A 27,569-nucleotide genomic window follows, 5' to 3' on the forward strand; every position below is an offset into this window, starting at 1 on the left:
GTTTTGTGCTTATTGTTTTCTGACAATCCTGCCCACAAATTGAACACCTTTAGAGACAGGTCTTTTTGATCTGAGAACCCACCAGAATACAACTGCCTCCTGAGTTTCCATAATAGAGTATGCAACTGAAAATAGGCTTCAGACATATAATTCCTAGACTCTAACATGGAAAGATTAAATATATCAATGGCATGTAAAACATTCCCAAGAGAAACTTGTGCATCTAATGATAATTATTTTGAAATATATCTAATTCCCATTTTAGTCACTAGGAATTCCTGAATCACTAGTGGTTCAGGATTTTGAAAATCTCATTAAAATATAAAATATCTGGACATTTCCTGGAAGTATAAAAAATTTTCAGAGAGACTTATTGCCTTTAAAGTCACTGAAGATGCTCAAAAGTATTGTATTAATAAATAATTCTTCTGGGTCATAACTAGATATATGAAAGACTGAACTAATTTTTAAAACTGTTTAGAAATAAAATGACAGGTCTGCTCTTCTGAAGACCTCAACTACTGAGCAGTTTCTGGTTTGCTGAGGTCTGGGTTCTTCTGTTAGGCCTTTGGGCTCCAAACATCAGATCTTTTTCCTGTTAGATTGCACATCATGTCTGGATAAAGTGAGAAGGTATCACCGATGCTTTAAATAGATTTCTGTTTGGGAAGGCTTCTTATCTCTTTAGAATTGGCCCATCGTACTTCTGAGGCTCAATTTCAGGTGGCCAAGTTAAAAAATGCATCTTTAAGGAGATCCAGGTGCCATAAGCCTACCTACCTGTTGTAGCTGCTATGACACCATACTCTGGGGACTGATTGCTGACCGGCGAGGGGGCAGAGGGCACTTCCACTGAGGTGGCAGATTTAGCTGGGGAGAATGGCACCGGGGAGGGAGTCGGAGGAGCTGGTTCACTCAGAATAATTTCTTCTCGTAGTTCTGCTTCAGGATGAGAGAAAAATAAATATAGTTAAATAAATATAGTCAAGAAACACTGAGAAACTAAAAAGATTAGATACATTAAGTTAGAATTCCAGTCTGAATCAAGCACTCCTATTCCTTCTAGAGACATTGGGAAAAAACAGGCATCTCCAGGGGATTCCAGGGACTTTTGTCCATGACTTTCTCCCTTCATTCACTAAACAGGAGGACACTCTGGATAGTTCTAGCTGCTAAAGCTATGTGGAAGTACACAGGGATAAGGATTTGTTTGTCAAAAAACAAGAGGTTCTGGTAGGACGATGAATTAAATCCAGGTCTTTCAAAACTTAGCAGATATTACACTAAACACTGAAATGTTCATCTTCCCATAAATCTTGGGTGACAAACTAAACCATAGCTAAAATGAAGAGTGGAACTTTCCAAAGGTGACTTGCCAAAATTAATAGGAGATGCAAGGTAGATTGCTTAGGTCCCTCATTACACAGGGCTCCCCTGAGAGGAGAGACTAAAGGCAATCTCTGTTCTGGCAAGTCAGTGCAGAGCAAGTGAAGCAGGACTCGAGATCTGCTGCTGTACAGGCCCTTTGAACATAAGTGTTTCAGAAATTATAGCTTTGTTTTTTGTCTTCACTCACTTCTCCCATATCTCCCTCTTATGTAGTCTGGTAAAATCAATTATTATCAGTGAATTTATTTATTGCTAAACCAGCATGAGAGAGAGAATCAAGACTGTGTTCATTGAAGCACAACAGTAGCTAACAGAGGTAAAACTCTCAGTGCAAATATCTTACAGGAACACCAAGCGTGTGTGTCAGAATTGGGTTCAGACACCCAGTTACATCACAAATCAGGCAGGCCTCTTTCAGAATGCATTAACCAGGGACACTCCCCTCACAAATTACTAGTTTCAAATCATGATGGATCTGAAAAACACTTTGCTCCTTTGCCTCACTGGGTTAGATAAGGACAAAGAAACGTCCTAGCTAGAAAATAGTGAATCCAGTGGAACAAGAAAACAAACGATGAGTAAAAGAACAAACTCACCTGTGCTTCCTTCTCCTTTCATTGCCCTCATTAGCTCATTAGCTCTCTCCTGACAATGGAGTGATTCTAGCAGGTATAATACGTAGTCATCAAACATCAAGTGAATAAGGTGAAAAGACCCTGGTAATAAAGTGAACAAACAGAAAAGCCATTGACTGTTTCAATACTGTCATTAAACCATTGATTACAGTATTCAACACAAACGGTACTGAGTAGGACTGCCTCCATATTCTACTGGCACTGAAGTATCTCTCTTGGGGTAAAAGAGGTCAAAGTAAAACTAGCAAACTCTATTCACTCCTGCATTTATACAGGCTTATACAACCAATTATTGCGGTTTAGGGTGCAAGAGCTGTGGCTTGATGGAGTTGCCTTCTCCTACATTAGCACTGAACCATTTAGAGAACTACACTACGATGCAACTGTTTCCCTTATCTAAAGGACCCGATATAAGTTTCTGTCAGAAGTTGAATACTGATTTGGCTGCCTTAGCAAAATGTTCAGGTATGAATTTTCTGAATTACCTGTGTCATTGGACAAAGAAAACCCAAAAAACAAAACCCCCAAACAAACAAACAGAAAAAAACCAAACAACAACACAAACAAACCCAAACCCAAACACAACAAAAAGATAGACTAGTCAATAGGAAGATAGAAACAACCTTCCAAGTCTCCTGACAGTGTATCTCCAGTGCATTGCCTGGAGTAGGTGAGACATCCATTAGCTGCCAAACATGCAGGTATTAGCAGCCATTGTGGATGACTTAAAGGGAAAGACTTGCATCAAAACTTCGCTCTGTCATACTTCTCTTACATTACCTTTTTCTAATTATCAGTTTGAATCATATCAGCATAACATTGGCCTGTTTCTGTGCTTACCTCTGAAGATGCCGTGGATAGATACTACCTTTTAACTGCCATGACGGGAATGAGAAAAACTTAAATCCTTCGCCCCTTAAGGGAAGAGTATGGTCAAAAGAAAATGTGGGAGATGGAGTCAAAAAACACTTTAAAATTAATAGTAAAAGGAGATTATATGGGTAGCTATCGGCCACAAATCTTCAAGGAAGATTTGAGTACAGATAGAAAGCTTGCTAATGTTTTTAGGTGATGCTATAGACTAAAGTAACAGAAATGAAATCTAATGGCACACTGTAAAAGTCTCATCCTCTGATGTATATACTTCCTCTGTAGAAACAGAAATACTAATTACACCAGCGTCTGATGAAACCTCACTTAGAATATTTTATAGAACTCTAGTCACGCAAGTTCAAGAAAAAATTGTACAAGTTGAAGCTGGTATTGAGAAATTACCAGGAGGATGCAGGGAATGGATAAGAGGTTTTAAATTACTAAAAATATATGTCTGGCTTAACTTTGCAGAAAGTGGGTTGCTTCCTGTAATTTAAAAAGAAAGGTACATGTCAGGGATAATGAAAATGGTTTGTCCTAAAGTACACATAGCCACAAAAACAGATGTGTAAGAAGAGACCACAGGTGCATTTCAGAGGAAAACTAGAGAAGCAGAGCATCAGAGATGAGGCATTGTGTAGTGTCCTCCTAAAAGGAGTAATGTTCATCTACAGTGGAAGATATGGAGTATCTGTGATAGCTCCAGACAGGATTTGATCAGTGTTTGCTTTTTTCTTTTTTAAAATTTCTTTTTAAAGCCCCTATGTTTGTTTAGACTTACACAAAATATTTAAAACATGCTCATGTAAGTCATTAAATAACTCTAACAAGCACAAATTCAGTCAGGTTAAAATAACAGCAAGTCCAGGAGCTAACTTAAACCAGAGAAAGATCACCCACTGAGAGCGAAACAGATCTACTCCTGCCAGACAAAAAACAAACAAACAAAAAACCCCACCACCCCACAAAACCTCCCACCTCACCTAGATGTGTTCCTTTCAAAATTCTATTACTACATCTTGAGGAAAAATACTTCCATGGGAAAAAGATGTGATAAATTTCAAATTCAATAAATTTTATACTGATTAGTTCCTTCACAGGAAAGTTAGTTTATGTTGGGATACTGGCTTTTACCACACAAAGTGTAACTACCCCTACTCCAACTTCTCAACGCAAACATACTGTTGATGGGAGAAGTGGTTTGAAAGATCCTATGTCCTTATACAATTCTGGTTGGCAGTTCAGCTTTCAAAGCAGCTCTGAGAACATTCTTTTCCTTTGTGACCCGGATGGTCTTTGTGTTTCATTCTCTCACTCCACGCCTGCATGGCTTCTGTCATCACTGATACGAGCTTAGCACACGCACTGGGAGGTGAACGTGTGCCTTTGTGTTCTTGGGCCAGGCAGCACAGAAAAAGGACATACAGGATTGCAGTATCTTTTCTATGGGGAGGAAATCTTTGGTTGTTGATGAACCTGAAGCATTCAGATTTTCATTTTTTTCATGTATCCATGCAAATGAAATGGTAACAGGTTTCCCATGGGGGAGATCTTAACTACCACAGAGAACTTGTTTTCACAAATCTTTTGAGCTCAAAGTCTTGTTATAAAATCCTATTCAATTTAGCAGTACAATAAAGACAGCAGACCTAGCTGATCACCTTGTTACTGACCTAGGATTTCTCCACTGGGAACCTAGATTATCAAGAATCTCCACAAAATGTTTTCTTCTGCCTACAGTTTTTCAGTGGAAAGTTCCTATTGATTTTAATGCAGTTACTACTGTTAAGTATTTCCAAGGTAAGAAAACCAAGCCTAATGCTTGCAGACTTCATGCAGTGTTATAAAACTCAGGGTATTTAGTGTTTCCTACCAGTCTCCTTGCTCAGCTTTAATTTTAAAAATTTTTTAAGGAAAGTTGCTTCCAGTTTCAGAAATATGTTTGTAAGTACCAACCCTAAACACTAAAATGCTAGCAAGCAAACAATAAAAATCAAAGATTTGGTATTTAAAAAAATAATATTTAGGGGGGCAGTGTATCTAATGCTTTATTTTGAAGACTTGGGGTTGGCAATACTGAATGCAGCATTTAAAAACACTCCAGTGCCTTTGTCAGTCTTTTGAATTTCTCTCTTCCTCTCCTATTATTTCTCCCACTGTGTATTTTTAAACTCTGTATAGACTTTTTGAGCTCAAAATTTGCATGAAAGACACCAGACAAACAAGTTGTTGGTCCTGAATGAATGCAATATTTTTACATTTTTAAATGAGTCAAATGAAATGTAAGCTATAGACTGAAACCAATATCAGGGCACACATTTCAGCTACACACTGAATAGCTATTCAGCATGACGTACAATAATTTATTCTGTGTTTGCAAGCTACTGTTTTTTCACATAGAGATACTCTTGTAAGAATCACATAGCTTCAAGTACTGGAATGGATCAACCCATGGCTGGCAAACTATAGATTTCTTTAGGAAGAGGTAAGACATCATTCAAGAGTCTGCAGTTACAGTAACAAATAGCATTTGGCTCTAATTTTCAGGAGTTAACAAAAATCATGGCACTGATTACCCAGCTAATGTACAGTAGGCATCAGTAGCTATTAATAGATACAGGGATTAGGTGTAAGTAGCAAAACAACAGTAAGATTTCCGGATCTGGAGAAAATCATGGCACTTCTATTACTAATTAGTTACTTTATATAGGGTGCCATTACCCAAACACTGTCACCAACAGTGCCTTTTATATGCATGGACAGGAGAGAGGGAAGCAGGTGGAGAGGGAGGAGTTTTCTTTCTGCCAGGGATTTTTTTTAACCTGCCCATGTCACCACGCTTAAAAGCTCTGCAGAATCAAATCTCTGTGCTAGCCAGTCCAGCACCAGGTACCCAACTTCCTCCAGCTTCCTGTCTCATAGATTTCAAAGATAAAAATATACCATCCTGTATGTAGTAAATATCCCAAAATTTAACACATTATTTTACTTTAAAAAAAAATATACTGTGAGCATCTGAGGCTGCATATTGCTTGAACTGGAAAAAAATAATTAAAAATGAGTCCACTGGAACAAATTTTAATGGAGTAAAAATGCAAAAAAAATTATTGAAGTTTTATAGATGTACACACTTAGATTGTCTTTGTTTCTCTCCATCAAGCTCACTTAAATGCACACATGACTTTGTAAAGCTGGAAGGAACTGTGTTAAGCCAGAAGAGTTTCTGCCACCTAACTCTGAGCTGTTTACATCCAAGGGTTATTCTTGTGGAACTTGCACAACTCTAATTCATGAGCAATGTGTCAACGGGCTTTGCAGTGAAAAAGTAGCATAATTAATACAAATTACTATACATTTGTGTCTGTGACTAAATAACATTTGGGACATTTTGGGGGGAAACAAGGTAGGGATAGCCCAGGCTTCTGTCTGGTAGGATGAGGATATGGTTTTGATCACTTTGAAAACCTGAAGGCTCAGATCTTCTCTTATCTCCACTGGAGTTGCACCTGAGCAGGAGAAACTCCACCCTGTATAACAAGAACTGAACCAACGCTTGTCACATCAGGAGAGAACCCACCTAGCAGGCTGCAGACCTCTACAGCTCACCAAATAGTTATGTGGTTTGTACAAACTGAAGCAATTTCAACAGAAAAGGTGAGAAAACTCTCCTGCAGAAGAAATCCTCCAGGCTTTTGTTAGAAATCTCTGGTGGTGATTAACACTGATTCAAGACCGCTGAGGCTGGCAGCAGTGGTCTAAGCATCAAAGCATGACAGATGCAAAAGAATTCTCTTTGATTTTACTTTTTTTTTAAAAAATAAAGAATTCTGAATTGATTAAAATCTCAAACTATCTCAGCCTCACACTGAGCACTATGAATTAATTTTTTTTCAATTTTGGATTAATTGCCAAATTTTGATTCAATTACCAAATTGAAAAGCAGTTATTGATACATTTATAATTTTAACACCACACACCCTTGAAAAACACATCAGGTATGACCAGTACATTCTTTTCCTGTCTATGATTACATAGAAACATATAAAATTTGTGTTCAAAGGTGTGTGTCGCCCATTTTGTATACAGATACTCTCACAGTGAACTAAAAAGACAGAAAAAGACAAAACCCTAAAAATTTAGCTGAGCAGTTAAAGTTCTCAGAAATGAGAAACTTAAGACCCAACTTTATAACAGTGACAACAGGTAAGTTATTCTGGTAGATCTGCTATATTGCATTATATTATATTAGGACTCAAACCAATGAATAATTTCTGATCTTCACATTTTCTCACTACATGCCACATCCAGAATTATTTCTGTTAATAAATAAAAAAATCACAGCTAAGTATCACTCTACAGACATTCCAGACAACTGGTGGTATAATAACTATTTGGGGAATCCTTATTTGATTAGAGATGGTTTTGGTGACTGATGCTTTGAAAAAAAGAATGCTGTATTAGGTCACAAACATATCCTGAACAGGAATAAAAATAATAATGTTGTAATGTGTGATTCAGTAGCAATAATGTATCCTTAGCGGTACTTCAGTGTCAGCATTTCGTGAGTTGTAACAGCTCAACTTCAACACTTCACTTGTGCTGATATTTTTTCATTTGTTGTGTACTGGTATGTTTCCCAAATTAGGATTATGTCTGCAGAGAGATGAGCAGCACCACAAAGTGCTAGAAAACAAAATTCAGCATTTATGCAACATCCACATAAAGGGATTTTTCAACACTGGGGGAAAGTATGGGGTTAGGCAGTATTAGTTACTTTTATGCCCACAATAAAAGAAAGCTGCAGTGACTCAAGAAGAAAATGAGTCCTAGAGAACGTGGAAAATTCATGTGACCAGGATACTCATTGTGAAAACACTGGAAACTGTGGGGATGCTCACTATCCTGATGTCTAATGGTCATTGACTGATACCTGTTTGGAAAACTCTTTGCAATGGGAAGCCAATGAAAGTAGTTTCAGGTTAAAACATAGATGCAGTCTATACTGTGCCTGCTTCAGATGATATCTGACTTTATGCTATTACATTGTTCTAAAAGCATTAAGAACATCAAAGCTTAGCTGGCAGAAAACTTTGCAGTTGTTCAATGCTGTGCCTTCATAAGTTAATTTTTAATCTTCTACTAAAATATTATGACAAATGTGCATTTATAACAAACATTCCTTCATGCAAAATCAATCCCAACAGACTATGAATGATCACACTCATGTTCCAGCAGTGCATTTTCAACCATTCCTGTCTTTAACAGATTTTAATCTAAACTGTATCTTGGGATTCAAGACAAAACCCCATTTGAAACTGTAGAAAAGCAACATGCTGGGGGTTTTTCATTTAAAAAGTAAAAGTCTATTTTTCCACCCTAACTGAATTATAATAAATGGAAGATAATCTGTCCAGTGTATAGAAACACACTCATTTTGCAAAAACTACTTTAAAATGCTATGACGTCCTTTAAAAACAGGGCTGGCAAAGTGGTTCACTGGAGAGCTTTTCATCCACTTCAGTACAAGTCTTCTCTCTCAGCATAATACATGGTTAGACTGGATTGGGTAACTAGGCTCACTTTGCACAGAAGTGCAATAGGGAATGCTCCTGTAACCACTCCTCCAGCTGACCTGTGACTGGCAACACCAGCTCCTTGCTAACAGCAACAGAAGGAAGCAGTAATGTTTTCAGCACCCCTGGCTTGATCTTTAAGACAGATATCTGCCTAAGCATTATTTCCAAATGTCAGTAGCCCCAACTCTTGTTAACAGAGCCCTGGATATATGAAAACTGCATATGTTTTGATTTAAACTATACAAGCCAGGATACAATTTTAATTTATGGGTTTTTTTTAATGTGGCATGCAATTATAGCAACAAAGGGAAAGTACCGAAGCTGGGTGCACTGTGCAAAGTCATGTCCCGAATCACTCGAGTGCCAAAACAGGACCACATCAGGAGGAACTGCTGAGCTACTTTCTTCAAAGAGCCTTGTCTCTTGGCAGCTACCTGCAAGTAAACAGATATATCTGACATGGAGAAACTTTTATTCCTACTGCTTGATACAGCTGAATGATGGACATTACTGACTTCCTTTTTTATACTGAAAAACTACTTATCACAACACTAAGAATTAAAAAAAAAAAAAAAATCAAAACCCCTTACATAGAAAGCCACCTGGTAACTACACAGAACCCTAAGAAAGAAGAAATCACAAAGTATTATTCAGCAAGACTGGATTTCCTTTAGAAATGATGAAAGGACTGCCCCAAAATTGCTCTGATCTTCATCTTAACCTAATTACATGTTCATTCTTGCTTCCTAGTTAAGGAAGCAATTTCTAATCAAGAATACCTGATCTGCACTGAACATTTATATTAATATTTCAATTGAAGTTTACTACTGAGTATAGATTTTTTTGTTCATTCATGTTTTTATTTTTCTGAATTAACATCATCACTTGACTACTGAAAATACTTTCCAGAAAGCACACTTTTTAGGCATTAACTCTTCTGAAAATGTATTTACTGTAGCCACATGTGAGTTAAAGAATTATGTTAATCCATCTAGCTAATAAAATTCATGTCACGTTCTTAATTAAATGAACAGCTGTGGTTCGAATTTCAAATTGCATTCCACTGACTAAAAAAAAAGTTCCCCAAAACTACCCAAATCTTTCAGGTAATCCGGGGGTGTATCTATTCTTTTCTGTATAGATCTTCTGCAGCAGAGAGAAAGGCAGCATTTTTTTCTACTTCTTATACCTAACAACTGGAATGAAGAGTTGAAATTCTACTAGGACATCCTAATAAAAAGTATAGTTGATGATAGAAGTTAAAATCATCAGTCACAGAGTTTCATAGTCTATATAAAATTGTGGTAATGCCTAATCACTTTTGAAAATACTTTTAGAAAGATTTGTTAGTAGGCTGCTGCATGCACTTAAATTAAAATAAAATACAAGTCCTTGCTATCCCAAATCAGCTCAAAAGGCAACATACTTGACTGAATGGTAACATAGACTTTCTTCTTTACATTCAAATGTATATAAAAGAATTAGTTAGCCTAAATACAACTTTCATTAAAATCTTAAAAGGCTAGACTGGATTATACTTTTTCTTTGCACTATGTAGTTATGATGACTCTGAACTCATCTCTCCATAGTCCTGAAATATTAATTTGATTGGAAACGTCAACCCTGTTCCATTCTTGAATATCATCTTTTGGGATAGAACAAAGAACAGTAGAAAGAAACAGAACCCTGAATATGAGCAGATCGCATACTGAGCATGAATACCAATGAGATATTGCCCACTGATGTTTTACTCTTGCTTATTACCAAAGCCTGGCTTATTTGCTCCCTCCCCCCTTTTTTTTTCCCTTCCTATTGTTGCTAAAATCCTGTGACCCAAATAGAGTTCCTAAGGCACATCAGTGATTTCAGCTCTTACTCCTGTTTACCAACCTTTACAACACATCTGTCCACCATGGAATCCAGCCACTCGATGTACGACTCAATAGGTGACTGCTCCTCCAGAAGATGATCAAACTCCTGATACACTGGCAGAGAAAGAAAAAATAGCCCACCTCAGTACTTGGATTCCATTTCAAACAAAAGAGCAACAAGTCCCGAAACGTGGCCAATAACATCACAAGTTTACTGTGGTTTTAAAAATGGATTGCTTAGCTCTATCTAATATATCTGTCTTTCCTGCTGCTGAGCCAGTACATTTGTTTGGCCTCATCTTGTTTCTACTGAAAGTGATGGAATCATTGAAAGTGATATTTTAATGTGAGCAAATTGTTTAAAGCTTCAGCTGTCTGGTGTGCCCGGAAGTGAAACTTTCATGGTGTTCACTAGGAAGAGTGTGAAGCTAGGCCTTGACCCCGGTGATGAAAAAAGGTCATGCATGAAATTGATTTAGAAATGCATAAAGAATCTTCTAAGCACCAAGTAGATGAGTATTGTTGATAGGGCTCTCATCTGTATAATGCTTTAGTTGCAAAAACATGATTTAACTGCTGCAAATCACCTATTTGCAATGCCAGACACACACACAGATCATGTCCATAAACTTCTTCACAACAAGTTGTTACCAATGCACAATGCTATACTTAATTTATCAAGAAAAGTTTCCAAAAGCAACTTGTATACTTCAGAACCTCTCCCAAGTACATATATTCATATTTTAATATGAATACTTTACAGAAAGTAAAAGCAATCAAGTCACCAAGTCATTCAACTGTAGCTCTTAAAACTGCAAGCCTTAAATTTATTTATGAAAATCAATGGCTGGAAGACAATGAATCATGTGCTTTGACACCTTAAGAGACTATTCTTCAATTCAGCTAAAATAAAAGGTCCAGTAACTCAAGAAGAAAGGTATTTTCTACCTGCTGTGTTACAGTATGATCTCAATGTGCTATGCATTTTCATTTATGCTTTATTATAGATAATAAGGGATTTCCCACCATAAGAAAGATAGAGAGGAAGGTGAAGAAGGCAAAGCTTAGAGAAGTGAGCCAGAGAGGCTGAGAACAATGCTAAGAACAAGCTCCCTGGTTTCTAAGTTGGATTAGCAAGACAAGCAGGAATTCATTTGCTTCACACCTGACTTGAACTTTGTTTAACTTGCAAAGGCTGGATGTTCAGAAACATTAGTTGGAGAAGAAGGGAAATAATTAAGTTTGGACCACACTTATCTTGATTCATCAAATGGGTAGCCTCTCTCTATTCAGAACAGGATCACAGAGAAATCTAAATGTTGTCTCCTTACCTGAGTATTTGGCTGGACAAAAACTGCCTGATACAACAGATGAAGTAATTCACATGCTGTGCAAAGAGGAGAGCAAGAGTGGAAAAACAAATCAGTTGCCTGCTTTGCTGCTGGAGCAACGCAACTGTTTACAATGACCTATTTGAGGAAAGTAACCGTTTAGCCTTTAGTGACTGTTAAAAATACCTCAGTGAGATCTGAGAAAGAGGAAATAAAGAAGAAACCATGACAGAGTCAGCTACTATAGAAGAGCTAAAGAGCTTTTCTTATACTCAGTGGTTTTCCCCTGTTTTTCTCCAAGCTTGCTCATAGGCTTACATTTTTTTCCAGCCACAGTCACTGGAAATTGTACTTTCTTTATTATTAATATCAAGAATGTGAAAGCAGGCCTTAATTCCATGTCATATGAGTCATACAGAATGTGATCTTTTAAAAGATGTTCGGCCAAGTAGAATAAACATCAAAGATAGGGGGAAACATATCTAAGTTCTCAAATAACCTCTATATAAATCTGCATATCTCACTGGAATCCCATGTCATGTCAAACATTCACACTAGATTCCCATTCCTGGGGTATTATTATATGGGTCTAAAATATGGAAAAATATTTTCAAATCCATTAGTATTCAGAAAAAAATTCATTTGATTTGATCACACTTAAGTTTGTGTTTAAATACCAGATAAACAAATACCTTTCCTAAACACCAAGGATTTTCTGAATGATAGCCAAAACTGATGCTGCTACTAGGGATTATGCCTTTGTGAACTCTCTTTTTTGGACAGTGGAAGAATGTTGGGTAGATATGGAAAACATGACAGATGACAGAAGGATGCACCCAGCTCTGGACTTCTGTCTCATTATGTGCTACCTCCCCTGCTGCCATGTCAAGTTTCTATCCTTGAAAGGGAAGAGGGCTATGTCAGGAAATGAATAAAAGGTTAAGAAGGAGATGAAAGAGTACCAAGCACCTCTCACTGGAAAACAGAGAGAAGAGAAAATGCAAGGCCCATCTCTAAACTGGGAAGAAGACTTCTGTTAGCATGATGGGACAAGTGCCAAAGTCAGCTGTGCAGGCCGCATCATATATGTGAAGGTGTCACCCCTCCTCTTCCCAGCCACTCACTGAAAGAGTTATCCCACTAGCAAACCTACCCTTGCAGGGCTCCCACAAGCGGTTGCCCGGGTTGCTCCCCAATAAGGCTGGTTCTGGTCCTCCTCAGGAGAGAGATGGCTTTACAACAGGTGGGTTCACAGGGAACTGAGGTTATGAATGAAGCTAAAGACAAAGCAGGTCACCTCTGGTGCCTCAGAGGGACAAACTCAGTATGCTTAGGGTTACACATAAGCTTACAACCACACACACTTGCTGGACAATGAAAGTTGAATTTTATATTTGCAAAAGATCTTGGACTCTAAAACCAATTTACCAACATCTTCAAAGTCACTTCTGAAAAGTCTTCACACCATTCACCATACTTGACAGAATCTAAATTAGTCAACGAGCTTGCTGAATATGGGATAAAAGTTCAGGCTAAAGTTTACTCCATCAAATTATCTCATTTATGAAAACCTGTGTAATATGGAGATTTTAAGTTCACAAGGGACTCAATTACACAGTCACTTTAGTGTCAAAGACATTCAAAAGACAAGTCTCCTGCAATTCTACAGCAGGATAGATTGGACTTCATCAGATTCAATGGTCAACTCATAGATTTAGTTTGCTCAAAGTTCATGGAAAAAATCCTCCTGAATTTAGGTGCAAGTTTTGTGTCATTGGATGTTCTGAATATTAGAAATAAATTTGGTAATGGAAAAGTGCCCAGATCCATGCCTCATAACATAGGATCTTGACAGGGCTTTATCTTACATTTTGATAAATATCTTTATATTTATATTAAGCTTCCAATCTAATAATTTGCTGCAAAAATAGTCACTGAGCTTTGTTTCCAACAGGAAACCAAGTTCATCTGTCTTTATTTGAGGGTTCTGCTCTTACATTGTATGATGAGCTTTCTGTGTTCTTCCCGTGAGTCCTCCATAGTATAGAGGGTTTGTTTGGTAATGCTATTCAGATCCACATTCCTCCAGTCCTCCAGCATTTGAAAAGTGATGTCTGCACTGTGGATCACCGTTCTTGATGCCTGTAATCCAATCCAATCTATTCATTAGTTCATGGTTTATTAGGTTAAAAAGTAGCCTTTATCCCCTTTTACGCTTCCTTAGATAGCTTACTAAGTTGATTCTCCTCATGAACCCCCACCCACCAGCCTGATGTCTTATGGACATTAGAATTTTTAACTACAGAAAACTCCCAACTCATTTTGCCTACTTTAATCAATTGCAAGTATTTTGCTTTCATCCACCACAAAGCCCAATAAACTACACTAATCTGGTGGCACTATTGCTAGTCTCCTCAATCTCTAACGGCTCAGTTGGTTTTCTTGACCAGCTTCAGATCAAAACCAAAAAGCAATAGGAAAAATTAAGGCAAAACTGAATAAACCCCACTCAAGTTTGCACCATCCTTTTTATTTTTCCCTCAGCCACATGAAAAGGTTAAAGCTCATTTGCCTCTGTGTCAAAACTTCTTCTTGGCTAGCTGAGACAGGGGTCTGCTGTTGATGGGGAGGATGGGCTGAGAGGAAAGGAAGGGACACGAGGTCATGGTCATATAACAAGGATGATAACCCACACTAAGGTTATCAGCTTTCACAAGGACATTATGCATCTGAAGAGTCCTTCATGTCAGTAAAGTGTTTCATCCCTGGTCTGATCCAGAGTATCATGGTCTCTGTATCTTGATTTCCTCCAAATCCCTATGGACCTTCAAAGTTCAACAATGATCCACAATGTTGGGGAAAAAGGACCACTGGTATCTCTGCCTCCACCACTAAAATAGTAGAGGAAGAAATCTACAAAGAAGTCCTTGCAGGAGTGGGTTTTTTTTCCCCCCAGAGCTTCCTCCTGTGGGCCTCACCACTCTCAGGAGTAACCTGGGGTGTTGGATACCCTTCCAAAAGTGGTGCTTTCAGTGTGACAGGGAAAGCAAACAGTCTGTTCCGACACACAGGTGAAACATCAATGAATTCAATGCACCCTCTTTCTTTTAATACTAGACAGAATTTGGCCTCATGAATTTTGCTAGGTAATTGTAATTAAACTAACTGGGGAAAACCAGACATTTCAGAGTAGTTTTAATATTCACTTGCTATGGTTGCAAGAATATTTCTATTTACCCCCCCCCAGCGGTTCAATATTTTTTTACTAATTTGCACTTGATTTATAATATACAATTAGATTTTCAACTTTTTTGCCAGGAATACTGAAAATCTTTGTTGCTTTGCAATAGACCTGATACAAACCTCTCTGAAATCAAAGGGATGCCTCTAATTTATTTAATGAAAATTAATCATCTCTTCAAATCAAATAATAATTTTGTTTCATAAAAGTTCCTTGCTGAATTTAAGGCCAGGGGTTGCCAGTTGTCCAGAAAATATTTTTTTGCTGATTACTTTTTGATACTGTAAATATGGTGACAGTAAATATTGTGGAGAGAAACTGCTAACATGATCTCTTCCTCTCTGGGCAAAGCCCAGCCTGCCAATTCATAAAATGATTTGAAAAGTCATTAAAAATGGCATTCATCAAACTTGGGTAACTGAAATATTTACTTGACAGAGATGATTTAATGATGTCTGTCGCCGGAGTATTTGTGAGAATCTTCTGGACACTGCAGGAAATAAGAGAAACATATTTACACACCATACTAAATAAAGAAAAATTCTTTCTGAAAATACTAAACTGAAACAAGAAAAAAGAAAAAAGAAAATCCAGCTTCCTATCTACAATTGTAGCTGCATAAAGTTCACTCAAATAGCCGAGTTTTAACTTAGTTTAAACCTTGACCTAAAACCTTAAATCTGGATGCTCAATCATTTTTACAGAGGCATATTACATCAATGATTTATAGATGCTGTGAATAATGAGATGACAAGAGAAAAGTAGAGGACAATGGAAGAGTTCCACTTGTTCAGCATAGCAAATTTTCTCTTGAAACACAAAGGAACTGAAGACCAGACAGAACTATTTAATGGAAAGAAAAATGTTGGTGCAAGAACAAGAGAGTGTAAAATAATGATAGCTACATTATGTGTGGAAATTAGAAAAGGTTGCTAAGTCTTAATGCTAAATCTCTAAACAAGTTTTGGAGGAGTTTTCTTACTGGACCAGTAGGAGCTAAGATCAGTTTCAGGTAGAAATTTCAGATGAAAGTTTCTGAAAGAGATTACATGACGTACTAACATGCTACAGGATAAGATGGCCCTGAATGTTCCAGTCCTCTGCCCCTACTTTAGCTCTTGCAAAGCAATATGGACCTTGTTTTAAGATACTTCTTATACTTGGATTTTTAAAATTTTGTATTGTTCATCTTAGTCTGAAATTTGTGACTTGGGAACTGCAAACCGGACCAAGGCTTGTAGTTATTCCTGTCAGTACCTCCCTTGGCTGTGTACACTATCACAAATTATGATGAGAAGGAAACAATTGAAGAGGCAACAAAGGCTTATATAAAAGTTATGATGGTCTCAAGTTTTTCCTTATACTAAAATCATGATGTATACTAAAATCTGGCATTAGATGTGGCCAGAGAGCAGGTTTTCCCTCTGTACTGTACATAAAGGCAGTTAAAGCAGACAGATTAAGAATGACTACAAAGTGTATTGTCTGTCTATCCCACTCTCCCTGTAAGATCAGAAAAGATTTTGCTGTTACAGATTCTCAATATTTTTCAAGTGACAAAGATGCAATAAAGCATATTTTCAGTTCTGACTTTGTGTCATTTAAAAAAGAAATTAGGAAATGACACCAAAAAAATCTAAAATTAGTTGTTCCAACTTACGTCCTGACTGCTCTCAGTAAAATATACACCTAATTTTCCATGCTGATCAAAATAGTTAATCCTTCTTCTAAATTAGTTTTTTTTTTTTTCCCTTTAACTTTGTGGTGTGGAATTTAGTGCTCATGAAAGGCAAAGAATTGAGAGCCGTGAAATAAAGCAGGCTTTATCAATAGGTGATGTGCACTGCAGGCATCTACAAAGCATGTCTGAAAAGGACTAGTGCCCTTTCCTGTGGTGACAGGGTAATTTGATCTCCTTCATTTTTAACTCTGGCACTTTTTTGAGTAAGGGCCTCAAGCTGTATTCAAATTGTGCTAGCCTAAAGGTTTGTTTAATAATTTCCTTTGCCTGATATCATCCCTAATATTTGCTTACTATCAACAAAATTAATTGCTTATCAGAATCCACAAGAAAGGAGAAGCAATTCTTCTCATTTTGAGCAGTGCCTCTTTTTACTACATGAAATTAGTTCTCAGGAACAAATGGAGATTGTAAGTGAATGCAAGATTAATAATCCTGACAGGTTTTAATTCCTAAAAAAACACTAGTCTCACTTCCATTTAATTTGTAATCAAGAAACACTGTATACATCCCAGGTTAACAGGAGAGAGATTGAGCAATACATACATTCAAATTTGATATTTCGTAGATTTTCTGGTAAATCATGGAGAGCTACTTTCAGCCACTCATCCAGTTGCTTTGCAAACTTTCGGATGACCTGTGTCAAACTGAACAGAGAAACCACTACATCAGAACACGTTTGCACTGTGCTTTATACTACAAATTCATGAATGTGTGAAGGCCAGTCATTTACAACTCTGTTGTGCAGAGTTGCTGATGTATTTCGGTTTGTAGGCATGAAGAAAAACAAAATGTTTGCAGGGAAAGGAAAACATATCATTGCATTTAAAACCTCACAAAGAGTGAAAGTCTCTGCACTGCACTGCTTACATACTTACAAACAGTATTCCTAGTGTGAAGTAATATCATTCCCACTCTGTACAAATATAAAACCACAACTCTTTAAAAAAGACAATAGATCAAGCTTTGGACTTCAGCTCAGCTGTGCCCACATTTATGCAGATGTACACAGTGATGTGCGAGTGAAGCAACAACCAGCTTGGCTGCAGGCTGGAAACAGTGAGTGGGTGATGGTGGGGAGGAATTTCCAGGCCAATCCCACAGGTAGGGGAAGTGGGGGTGGAGCAAGACCTGTCTGCTTAGCTCTGCACAGGGCAGAAACTTCCCCAGGCAAGTGGGGTTTCTCTCTTCTCCCTTACTACCCTCTCCTGATGGCTCCATCATTTCCTACCAAGCTTAACAGGCAGCTCATTCTGCCCTTCCTGGAACTGCTCAGTATAAAATGACAGTTTCCAAGAAAAGTTGCTGGGTGTTGTGCAAGGGAGCCTAACAGTTGGTCCTGCCAGATCAAGCCTCACTGCCTGAAGCAACACTCAAGATACACAAATGAGAGAGAGAGGAAAAGAACTTTCCCTCTTCCAACCAGGCAGCTTTTTCTGTTTACACTGAACTGAGAACAGAGCTGCTAAAATAAACATGGCCATAGGTCTGTTCTGCTCCACGCAGACACCTAACAGGACAGCGGATGGCTGACAACTGTGGCACCTACTAAAAAGTGGCTTTTCTGGACAGCCAACATTTGTTCCCAGGAAGTCCCTCAGAGGATTCTGGCTGAGTCAGCAAGATTTCCTCCAGGACCTTCCATTGCAACAAGACCCTTCTTCACCCCCTCCAGTGCAGGCTATGGCTTAATAGCCACAATCTGGCCCTTTATATGCATTACAAAAGTCTATATTCACACTCAAGTCTCTCCTTATTTGCTATGAAAGAACTAAGCAGCTTGAGAAAAGGACTGCTGTTCTGTTTAATCCTTCCAATGAAATAGATTTGGGGGGGTTGGAGGGCAGTGAGGGGCAAAGCCTGTAAAAATGAACATGTCTTATCAAGGAAAGCCCATGCTTTTCTTGTGAAGAAAAAAACCAACTTCACCTGTACTTTAGCAGCCATACAGTGTGTAAAGTAGAGCAGAACAACATCTTTAAAATATTTTCCATTACTAGAGCTGCTTTAAAATCTTGAGTGCCAAATATACAGCATCAATAATAAACTCATAGACCAACATTCTTACCAAATTACTCAACCTCAGGAAAGCATCAGTCAAATAATACTGAAGGTATACAAGGTATACACCTATATTTAGAAAGAGAGTTTCCTGATTGGGAAAATCAAAGAGGGAGACTGGTTGGTTGTGCTCAGTGATTACACTTTTTACTGTAAACTAATGATCTCTGTCCTATTTTACCTACATAAACAAGACTTCTTAGACTCAGATGAGCTTTGGGTAAGAAGATAACAGCTGATCTACCACATGGAATGAAAAAGTGAATTTAACTTTGAAACAAAGGACGCTAATACTTGTTAACACTAATAAAGTGATCCTAAAATAAGTATGCAGCTGTTCTTCATAGGATAGTATGTAAATTAAACTGTTTTGTCCAAGGCTTCACAAGCATGATCTTCATGTTTTATACTCCTGGTAAGCAGAGTAACAGTAGGTTTCTAAAAGTGTAAACAGAGAAAAACGCTTAGGTTGCAGTGTCTGAACATGCAGGTGAGTAGTGACAAGCAGAGCAGCCAGGCCAGCTCGTCTTGTCACCAATTCAGAACGCTGTTACGGTGTTATCCCACAGCAGCAGAAAAGTGTCTGAAATTTTCAGAAGACAGTGTGGCACTCTGCAGCCTGCAGATTTCTGACATTACCTGAAAGTTTGGACATGACATTCAGCTTCGTGTTAATAAGCAAGAAGAAGGTAGTATGTTTTATCACACAAAAAATAACAAGTTTTTCACAATACAAGTCTGTTAAAATCTGAAGATTTCTTCAGGAGCATGTCAGCTCTTTGACTCATCTGAATTGATACTGTGATTCAAACTCAGGTGGTAGCAAGCAGCTTTCTGAGAACTGGTGCTATTCTTGAAGAAAAGATGTATAACAAAGACAGCTGAGCTAAAAGTGGTCAGTGCTGCTAGCTGTACTGACCTGTCAGGTAATGCTTGTAGTACTGTTGGCATCAAAACTCCAGAAATTGCTTTGTACAGAATTGAATCACAAACTCCCACTATATTCACTACAGTTGAAGATCCCAATACGGGCAGCATATGTGGAGGCATCCCTTGCCAAAAGTGCAGAAGAAAACTTTGAACCTGCAATCACAAGAAGAAGCAGGAATGTTTAAGTGAAAAGAATCAAAGGCCACAAATACCATTTTCCATAAATGACCCTGTTTATACAGCATTTGTTTCAGCCCCAGTGCTGGACAACACAGGTAAGGTATATTCCTTAACTAGACAGGCTTATACTCTAGCACAGCAGACAATGAGATAATCAACCCAAGGGTGAGGAGACACTCTGACTTGGTGACAGAGTGTATTTGTGTTACTACAGTAGAGAGACCCATGGGAATCATTGTATTTTTACCTTCCATCAATGGCTGGTGAGAGTAACTGTCTGGCTTCCACATGTCAAGCCTTTTTCTCTCTCTTTGCTCTGTGTATACAGAGGACTGCTATCTAGGGCTTGGTGTAGGGAGGGAGAAGAGGATAGCACATGGCTTACAGGGGTCAATATAACATTTTCTGTCTTTATTTTGGAAAGAAACACTATGCTTTTTGATGTCTTCTTTCCTCCATTAAGAAAGAAAAAGAAAGAATGGAGAAAGACAAAAAAGAAAATGCAGGGGAGATTTCAGACACAACCAAATATACCTCAATTTAGGAAATAAAGGTGTTATTCATTTCTATAGTGGTCAGAACACCAGCATTCCTAAGTGACAACATTTTGCACATATTCTGTATTCTGTACTGACATAAGTAACCACAGCAGCTGCAGTAAAGAATATTTGCCATTTATAATTCTTGTCGCTAAGTACCTTCCCCATGACTGATCCTGGCAAACAGATTCCCTAAAAAAGCCCATAATATCCTGCTCTTAAGAAAGTGTTCCAAGACTCATCCAGCAAAACTTCCTGAATACATGTCATATATTTCTCTTACATGGAAATATCTAGACTGGGTACTATGACTCAAAACAGCCTCGGCTTTAAACCATAAGAGAGCGAGAGAAAAAAAAAAGCAGGGAATTTTTTGGCATTGTTCAGAAGGCAGAGGCAAAAGACTCATTTCCTTTGCTTATTTCCAGGACCTGGATGTCATATATAAATCAGGGCCCAACCATCTCTATAGTCAGCTTTGTTTTCCTGGGCTAGAGGCCTTCTCCACATGCGATATAGAACTGCTCGCATTCCGGTATGGTTTATTTTTCAGCTCTAATTGCAGAGCTGTCTGCATGCACTGCCAGAAAACCTCCAGGTTCAGTCAGATATGCAGCAGATACACTCTATTAGAGAAGGATAAGGTGTGTATCAACTGCTGAGCAGTGTGTGTGTGTTCCTCGCTGCCCTGCAGTAGAACTGAGCAAGTGGGGACTTCAGCTACAGCTTTTTGGGATGTCTGGAAGGCTGTAGACCCCCCACTACCCTGCACCTTTGTTAACAGACCAGTAGAACCCACCATTATGGATGTGGCACCTGCCCAGGATTTGTGTTGAACACTCAGAGGAATTCCTTCAAATAGAACTCAGTCCCAACTCAGAGCTTAGAAAAGTGATGGTGGACACACTCCTTGAGTTCTAAGAACCAGATTGTGCAGTATCTTGTAAGGGGGTATTGCTACCTTAATCTTGCTGGAGACTGGAGAGACAAAAACATCCCCACTACTTTCATTCCTCTAACTTGTGCAGTTTTATAAATGAGATTTAATGCTATTGGCCACATATTATCCACTCAAGTACAGCTATTGTTCACTGTTCACGAAAAAGATCAGCCACCACAAAACCATAAGTTTGTAACAGTCATATTAAATATAAATTCTCAGATCCATTAATACCTTCTGTATCATTAAACGACAACTGTAGTTTCCAACCATACCTCATCAAAGTTTGCTCTTATTACAGTGTCTAGTATCCTCTGACAGTGAGTTCTATACATCATAATAAAGGTAGAAACCTGAAAAAGAATGAGCGGGAGAAACACAAAAGACCATTTTACTTTAAGAAATCCACTTTTAAAACTATCTGAATATAGAGTAAAAAAAAAAAAAAAGTAATTCTTTTCTTATTTTACCTATGCACAATTGCAAAAATAATGAATTTGGTTAGAGTTTGGCTAGATTAGTTAGATTAGCTTTAAGAAGAGTTTTCGTCTTAAAAGTAAATTCTCCCTTTGAATTCATGGATTTTTCTATGTCAATGGAGATTCTTCAAATGTAAGAGGAGCAAAAAGCCTCAGTGAGATCAAAGACGAGAATGTGGCCCTAATTAGGACATAAAGAACTATAAAACCCTATTCTTTTGTCCACCTTACATTGATACTACACATGTGAACAGCATCAGAAAACTAGCAAGCTCAGCCAAGAGCAGCCAGAGCGCTTTTGTCATATGTGTAGATAGGATTCTCTTAATTTCTAGTCTAGAAAGACTAAGTTCCTCTCTGCTGCTCCTCTCTGCTGCACCAAGTTCCTCTCTGCTGCTTGAGAAAGCATCAGAACTGTTTTTCAGTTTGCTGTCAAAAGCGTTCACAAATATAACTTTTAAAAACTTACCCTCAAACCTCACCTGCTGTATGTAATGTAACTTTAAAAAAAGCATGCATAAGCTTTAGAAATATTGTACAGCTGATAGTGTCAACTGCTTACTTTAAGAGAAGCTATTTCTTCCTGTTATATGAAGCAATAAATCCCCCATATATAAAGTCAAAGCATTATTAAACTTATTCTAATTTAAAGTCTTTATATTTTAGGTAAAGCTTTCATCCAGAGCAGGGAAAAAAAACCAAGACAAGCTGAGAAAAGATTTCCAAAGTGTTACCTTCTCCTCTGGCAGACTGGCTGGCAGATTTAGATCTTTGACATTTGGAAACTCTGGCAGCAATGTCCCTAGTTTGGATCGTGGTGAATATGCCACTGTCTGTTTGGTTACTTCTTTTTTTCCTGTTTCATTGACCCAGGCTGCTCCTTTTTTAGAATACATCACATCATAATACTGGGAGTTTTCTTTCACTGCAATTCCATAATAATGGTACCTGATACATAGAAACAGATGTATATTTTATAAAACAGTTTGTTTTTTTTAAAAAAAAAGACCAAGAAAAAGTTGCTGGGTAAGAGAAACTGATAATGCTTTCTACAGCAAAACAGGCTGCAATATTTTATGTATTAGCAAACACTGATTCAGTAGCATAAAATTGCAGTAATATATTGGCTTCCAATTTTCATTCCTTCTGGTAAAAGCAGCTCTCCAAAGTTAATAAAGCTGATTCTGTTGCAGGGCAGGAAGTTAATAGTCTTCCATTTTTTTCTTCTTAGAAAAAAGCACATCCTAAGACTACTTGTTGGCAGATCTCTGCTGTGCAGCTGCTCCTTTAGTTTAGCGATAAGCAGAGGTACGGAGCCTCAGACTGTTGAGAGCTGGTTTGATCCTTGAAATCACGAGTCTTTATTGCAATTGGGTTGATCAGAAATATTTTAAAAATTGAAAACAGGGGGGAAGGCTTGGGCTGGAAAGCAATGAACAGTAAGTAATGCACAGGTCACAATTATTAGCTTCATACCTTTGCATCAGCACTGGGCTTAGATCAGTGAGGGTACTACACAACCCTGTAACTCTCTCTGTGCAGACCACAGTGGGAGTTACGTAGTGTGGCTGTGCTACAAAAACAGATGGATGGAACAAGCTTATGCTACAACTTAGCTTTATTATACATGTTAATAGAAGCACTGATTGTGCAGTCTAACTCTTACATCAGAACAGAAAAGGCAATCTGATTCCTTCCATAATTTGCAAATTTTTATTTCAGTTTCTTAGCTGTAGGCACACCCAACCAATAAGCTAAATTTTTAATGACTACAAAAGACATTACAAAATTCTATTACTCATATACTTTTGATTCACCCTACATTTCTAGAGGGAATTTTCAATGATCTTCCAGTTCTCTTTGTTACAGTCTATCCAAAACCTATCAGACCATGATGAGACACTGTCTTCTGGATCCCAGTACGATGGATGTTACCATCTCCAGATGGTTGTTGTACTTCCCATGCAGTTACTGATTTCAGAGTGCTGCCAGCAGATCTGTTCCCTTGAATAGACCCTTGTTTGCTTTAGGAAAGTCAGCTGGTTTTACAAAGGTCATAAATTAAATAAGTGAAAGAGTAGCATCTAAATGATGGTAGTTTCAACTAACTCAGATGGTGGCAAAGAGCTGGAAGCCTTAATCTTGTCTCCCAGCACAAACGGGCTGAGGAGACCTGGGGAGTTGTAGCAACCTCCTAGTATGTGTCTCCTTTGCCATGCCCACCAAGGATGTTCTATTAAAAATAAAAGCTATCTTGAACTCAATATTGAACAATCCGGGTGAGATTTATTAAAACTTTAAACTGACATGGTATGAGTGGGATTTCCTGGCTTTAATACCTTCAAAATCCACACTATCAGCTCCAAATTTGCCCATCAGGACTTAGGCCAAAATGTATATTCCACACCAAAAAACAGGCTCCAGAACAGTCCTAACCTGTTAGATAGATAATGGCAAGTTTGCTCTAACACTGGAATTAAAAAAAACCAGCTGTGGAAGTCTGCCTTTTTAGCTTGAATGGTTACAACTCCAGTTTGCAGATCAAGTTCCCAGTTTGGTGCCTAGCAGCTGTCATGCATCCACAATGTGAAAGAGCGGTAAAGCTCACGTTCACCCTGTGTGGTAATTCTGGGGCTGGGGAAACCAGAAGGAAATGCTGCAGGTAGCTACCACCAAAAACTGCTGGGGGAAAGGAGCTGGAAAAAAGGGAAAAGGTCACAGCAGGCAGGACTGCCAAAGTTCCAGGTGGACTGGACTGGAAGGTTTGCATAACTTAAACAGGGGTCAGTGTCTTATATCAAGCTTCCTCTTAAATCCAAGGGAAAAAAATAATGTAAGCCTGGAAAATGTATTATAATTTTATTGTGCATTATTTAATTTCTGGTATATTGCACTTGGCAGTAAACTTCATAAAAGAGTTTTCCAGGTATCTTCAGCAATAGCCAAATTAACTCTGAAGTTTTTCCAAATAGCTTCCTCTTTCAGTAACATTACCATCCAAATGGTCAAACCTCACTGGTGCAGTTTACAAAGATTCTTTTCCAAGCACTTTTCTGTATTTCTATCAGAAAAAAAAACCCAAAACAACTCGCCCAGCTCACTTAATTCAGTAAACAGGGTTTGAAAGTTTGATCTGTAAAAGAGTAACATGCAGAATACACAATTAGTTTTGTGGTAAATAGAGGAATGCTTTCTCCTCTCACGGATCCAGTATCTGCAGAACTCTTTCTAAAAAAACAAAAGTAAAATTCCTTTCTCAGCATATAGTTTCCATCCATTTAACTAACCTCTTGTGTACATAATTGAAGAGTTTCAAGCTGTAGTACAGAAAGAAATCAGCTTTTATGTTTAGTTGCCTTCTCCCAGCTCACCTGTGGTGGAACTGTTTGTAAGCTCAGTGCAATAGAGAACAGCTGCATGCTTACAGCAATAAACCCAGCTGCAAAAAAACAAAGCCTCACAACTGATGACGAAGAATATAGCACCATTGTAGCTCTGAACTCTGTAATGTTACAAGGCAGCCATGCTATAAAAAGACTGAAGGCCAAACAGTGTGAAGTCAGATAATCTTAACCACTTCTATGGCTGAATTTCTTCTAGCAGTAGCAGGAAGTGGAAGGAAAATCATACTGGCAGCACTCAGTCAGCACAACTGGAGATAAAGGGACTGAAGTGTTAATGCCTAAAGTAATTTCTTTACATAATGCTTAATTGGAATGCAGTCAGAGCTTAGTTACAGCTGTGCTGGGTCTAGTAAGGAGTGTATTTATTTAAAGAAGTGTAGTGTGCATGTAGTGAATGTGTTTATACCTCTCCTTTTCATTGGATCAAATGAAAATGACTCCTCCATATGCTGTAATCCCTGGAGTAACAAAGATGTAGATACCTTCTTTTGGAGCAGAACTCAATTCCATACCTACTGAGGCTGTGAAATTTGTGTGACGCTGATTTCCCTCATAGTGGTGACAAGGAACTCTCAGGGGCCAAAGATTTTGCACAGCACAGACAGCACGCTTTACAAAAACTGCCCATTCTCTGGGTAGGGGCCAGAACCGTTGCAAAGGTGGCATGAGAGGAACATGGGACCTGAAAGCTGCTGATAGGCATGCAGCTTAGGGGGAAAATATGCAAGAAAGATTATCTCATTAATTTTTAGCCTCATTGAGACTAAAGAAACGTAATTTTTGGAGACACAATTTTTGGACTAGCCCAGATTTTGCACCTGAGAGATATCTGGTAGCTTTTATGACTGATGTTACGGTAGCTCTGAATTTGCGTTTGGGAAGAAAATTCAAATTTTCAATTAGCTGCTTAAATATGACTGTTCTAGAAAAAGAAAGCTTACTTTTACAAATTAGGAGCCCCTCAAGATGGGGAAAAGGACACTTAGTCCCATCAAAGAGGTCCTGTTTGGCATGGACCACTTGTTCAAAAAGCACAGTAAAATTAATTTTAATTTCTTTTACCATCTTAATTTCTTTTTTCCTTTAAAGAGTGGGTCATTCTAGCTTCAATAAGTTCAATTCTCATACTGTATTTGTTTCTTAGCATCTAGCAATACTGTGTTTCTAGGCTTTGTTTTGAAAGACCTCTTCCAGCAAAATTTTGCAATTCTGTGAAATCTAGACAAGAAAAACACACACACACATATATATATATATATATATATATCTTTTTAGGGGGCTTGTCTTTACCATAAAAAGACCCAAAGCTCCACTGGAAATATTTTATGCACTCCACAAGCAGAAAAAAGTATAAAAATGTCACTGTATCCGTTTTGTAAATTGGTAGAATCACATCCTGTCAACAATTGGAAAAAGTCAAATACTCCAGGAAGTGCATTGTTCTTTCTGAATCAATTTCTCGTTCTGAAATTAGGATGAATTGTGTTCAGGAAATACCATCTTTTGGGTAAAGCAGTAAACTAATTCTCTGAACACTTAAAACTATGTAGGATTTCATTAGGCAGGAAAAACGGTGGTAATTGCAGGTTTGTGGACAATTTCAGTTCAGGCCAATGTATGTTTGTACCTAAATTCCAGGTAGCACTGTGCCACTTGTCCTCTAAATTGAAACATGATGTTAGCCAGCTGCCATTTCCCTGCCTCAAGAGTAGCTCCATCACTGCTGGGTGTGAATGCCCTTTATGTTGTGTAAAGTGAGTTGAGATGAAAAACATCATAGGAACAATATGGAAAATATTACAGATAAAATCAATAAAGTCTCCATTAGACTACCTTTGCACAACTGTTGCTGTTGAATCAATAAGACAACATAAAGAGTATAATGGAACCTCCATCAAAGTTGGGTTTTAAGTTCCCGAAAGGGCACGTTCTCTGATCTTATACTATTCTTAGTAAAGCCACAGCCAGATGGGGCCCTGTATGAGAGGATAGTAATACCATACACTGCTTACTTTGATTGGCCTCTGGTTCCAAGTCTTCTTGTTGTTAGCTGTGGAAACTGTTGCCTTATTATCTGCAAAAAAGTAGAACTGATGTTAGAAAAAAATGAAAAGGCTGTTTACTAGGAATTTAATATAGACTAAGACAGAAAATCAGAAAAACTGTACTTCAATGTATAGCAAAATACATGGCAGGATAAATAAAAAAGAAGCTTTTGATATTTTCTATTACTGGAAGAGGAGAAATAGATTTCAAAATTCAGAGGAATTCCATTAACTACCATTACTTTAAACAAGAACTCTCTGAAGTTACAGAGGAGAATTCATTTCCTTAAAATCTAAGATCAAATCTGCCCCTAAATTAAGGAGGATTGTGCTT

The 27,569-nt window shown here is 38.0% G+C and overlaps 1 protein-coding gene across 1 annotated transcript in view; it reads right to left on the reverse strand.

The window, feature by feature from the left end:
* Positions 1-27,569, reverse strand: part of RFX4 (regulatory factor X4) — a gene marked incomplete at its 5' end in the record, with an annotated part of 94,161 nt that overhangs the window by 22,913 nt on the left and 43,679 nt on the right. The window contains 11 exons of the mRNA XM_084271013.1: positions 781-942; positions 1,986-2,105; positions 8,790-8,903; positions 10,360-10,458; positions 13,673-13,817; positions 15,348-15,406; positions 17,204-17,304; positions 19,638-19,801; positions 21,583-21,660; positions 22,521-22,734; positions 27,203-27,264. Coding sequence (XP_084127139.1) covers positions 781-942; positions 1,986-2,105; positions 8,790-8,903; positions 10,360-10,458; positions 13,673-13,817; positions 15,348-15,406; positions 17,204-17,304; positions 19,638-19,801; positions 21,583-21,660; positions 22,521-22,734; positions 27,203-27,264 — 1,318 coding nt within the window. The remainder of the gene's footprint in view (positions 1-780; positions 943-1,985; positions 2,106-8,789; positions 8,904-10,359; positions 10,459-13,672; positions 13,818-15,347; positions 15,407-17,203; positions 17,305-19,637; positions 19,802-21,582; positions 21,661-22,520; positions 22,735-27,202; positions 27,265-27,569) is intronic.

The sequence above is a fragment of the Gallinula chloropus genome, assembly GCF_964237585.1.
Source record: "Gallinula chloropus genome assembly, chromosome: 1".
In the NCBI taxonomy this organism is placed as follows: Eukaryota; Metazoa; Chordata; class Aves; order Gruiformes; family Rallidae; genus Gallinula; species Gallinula chloropus.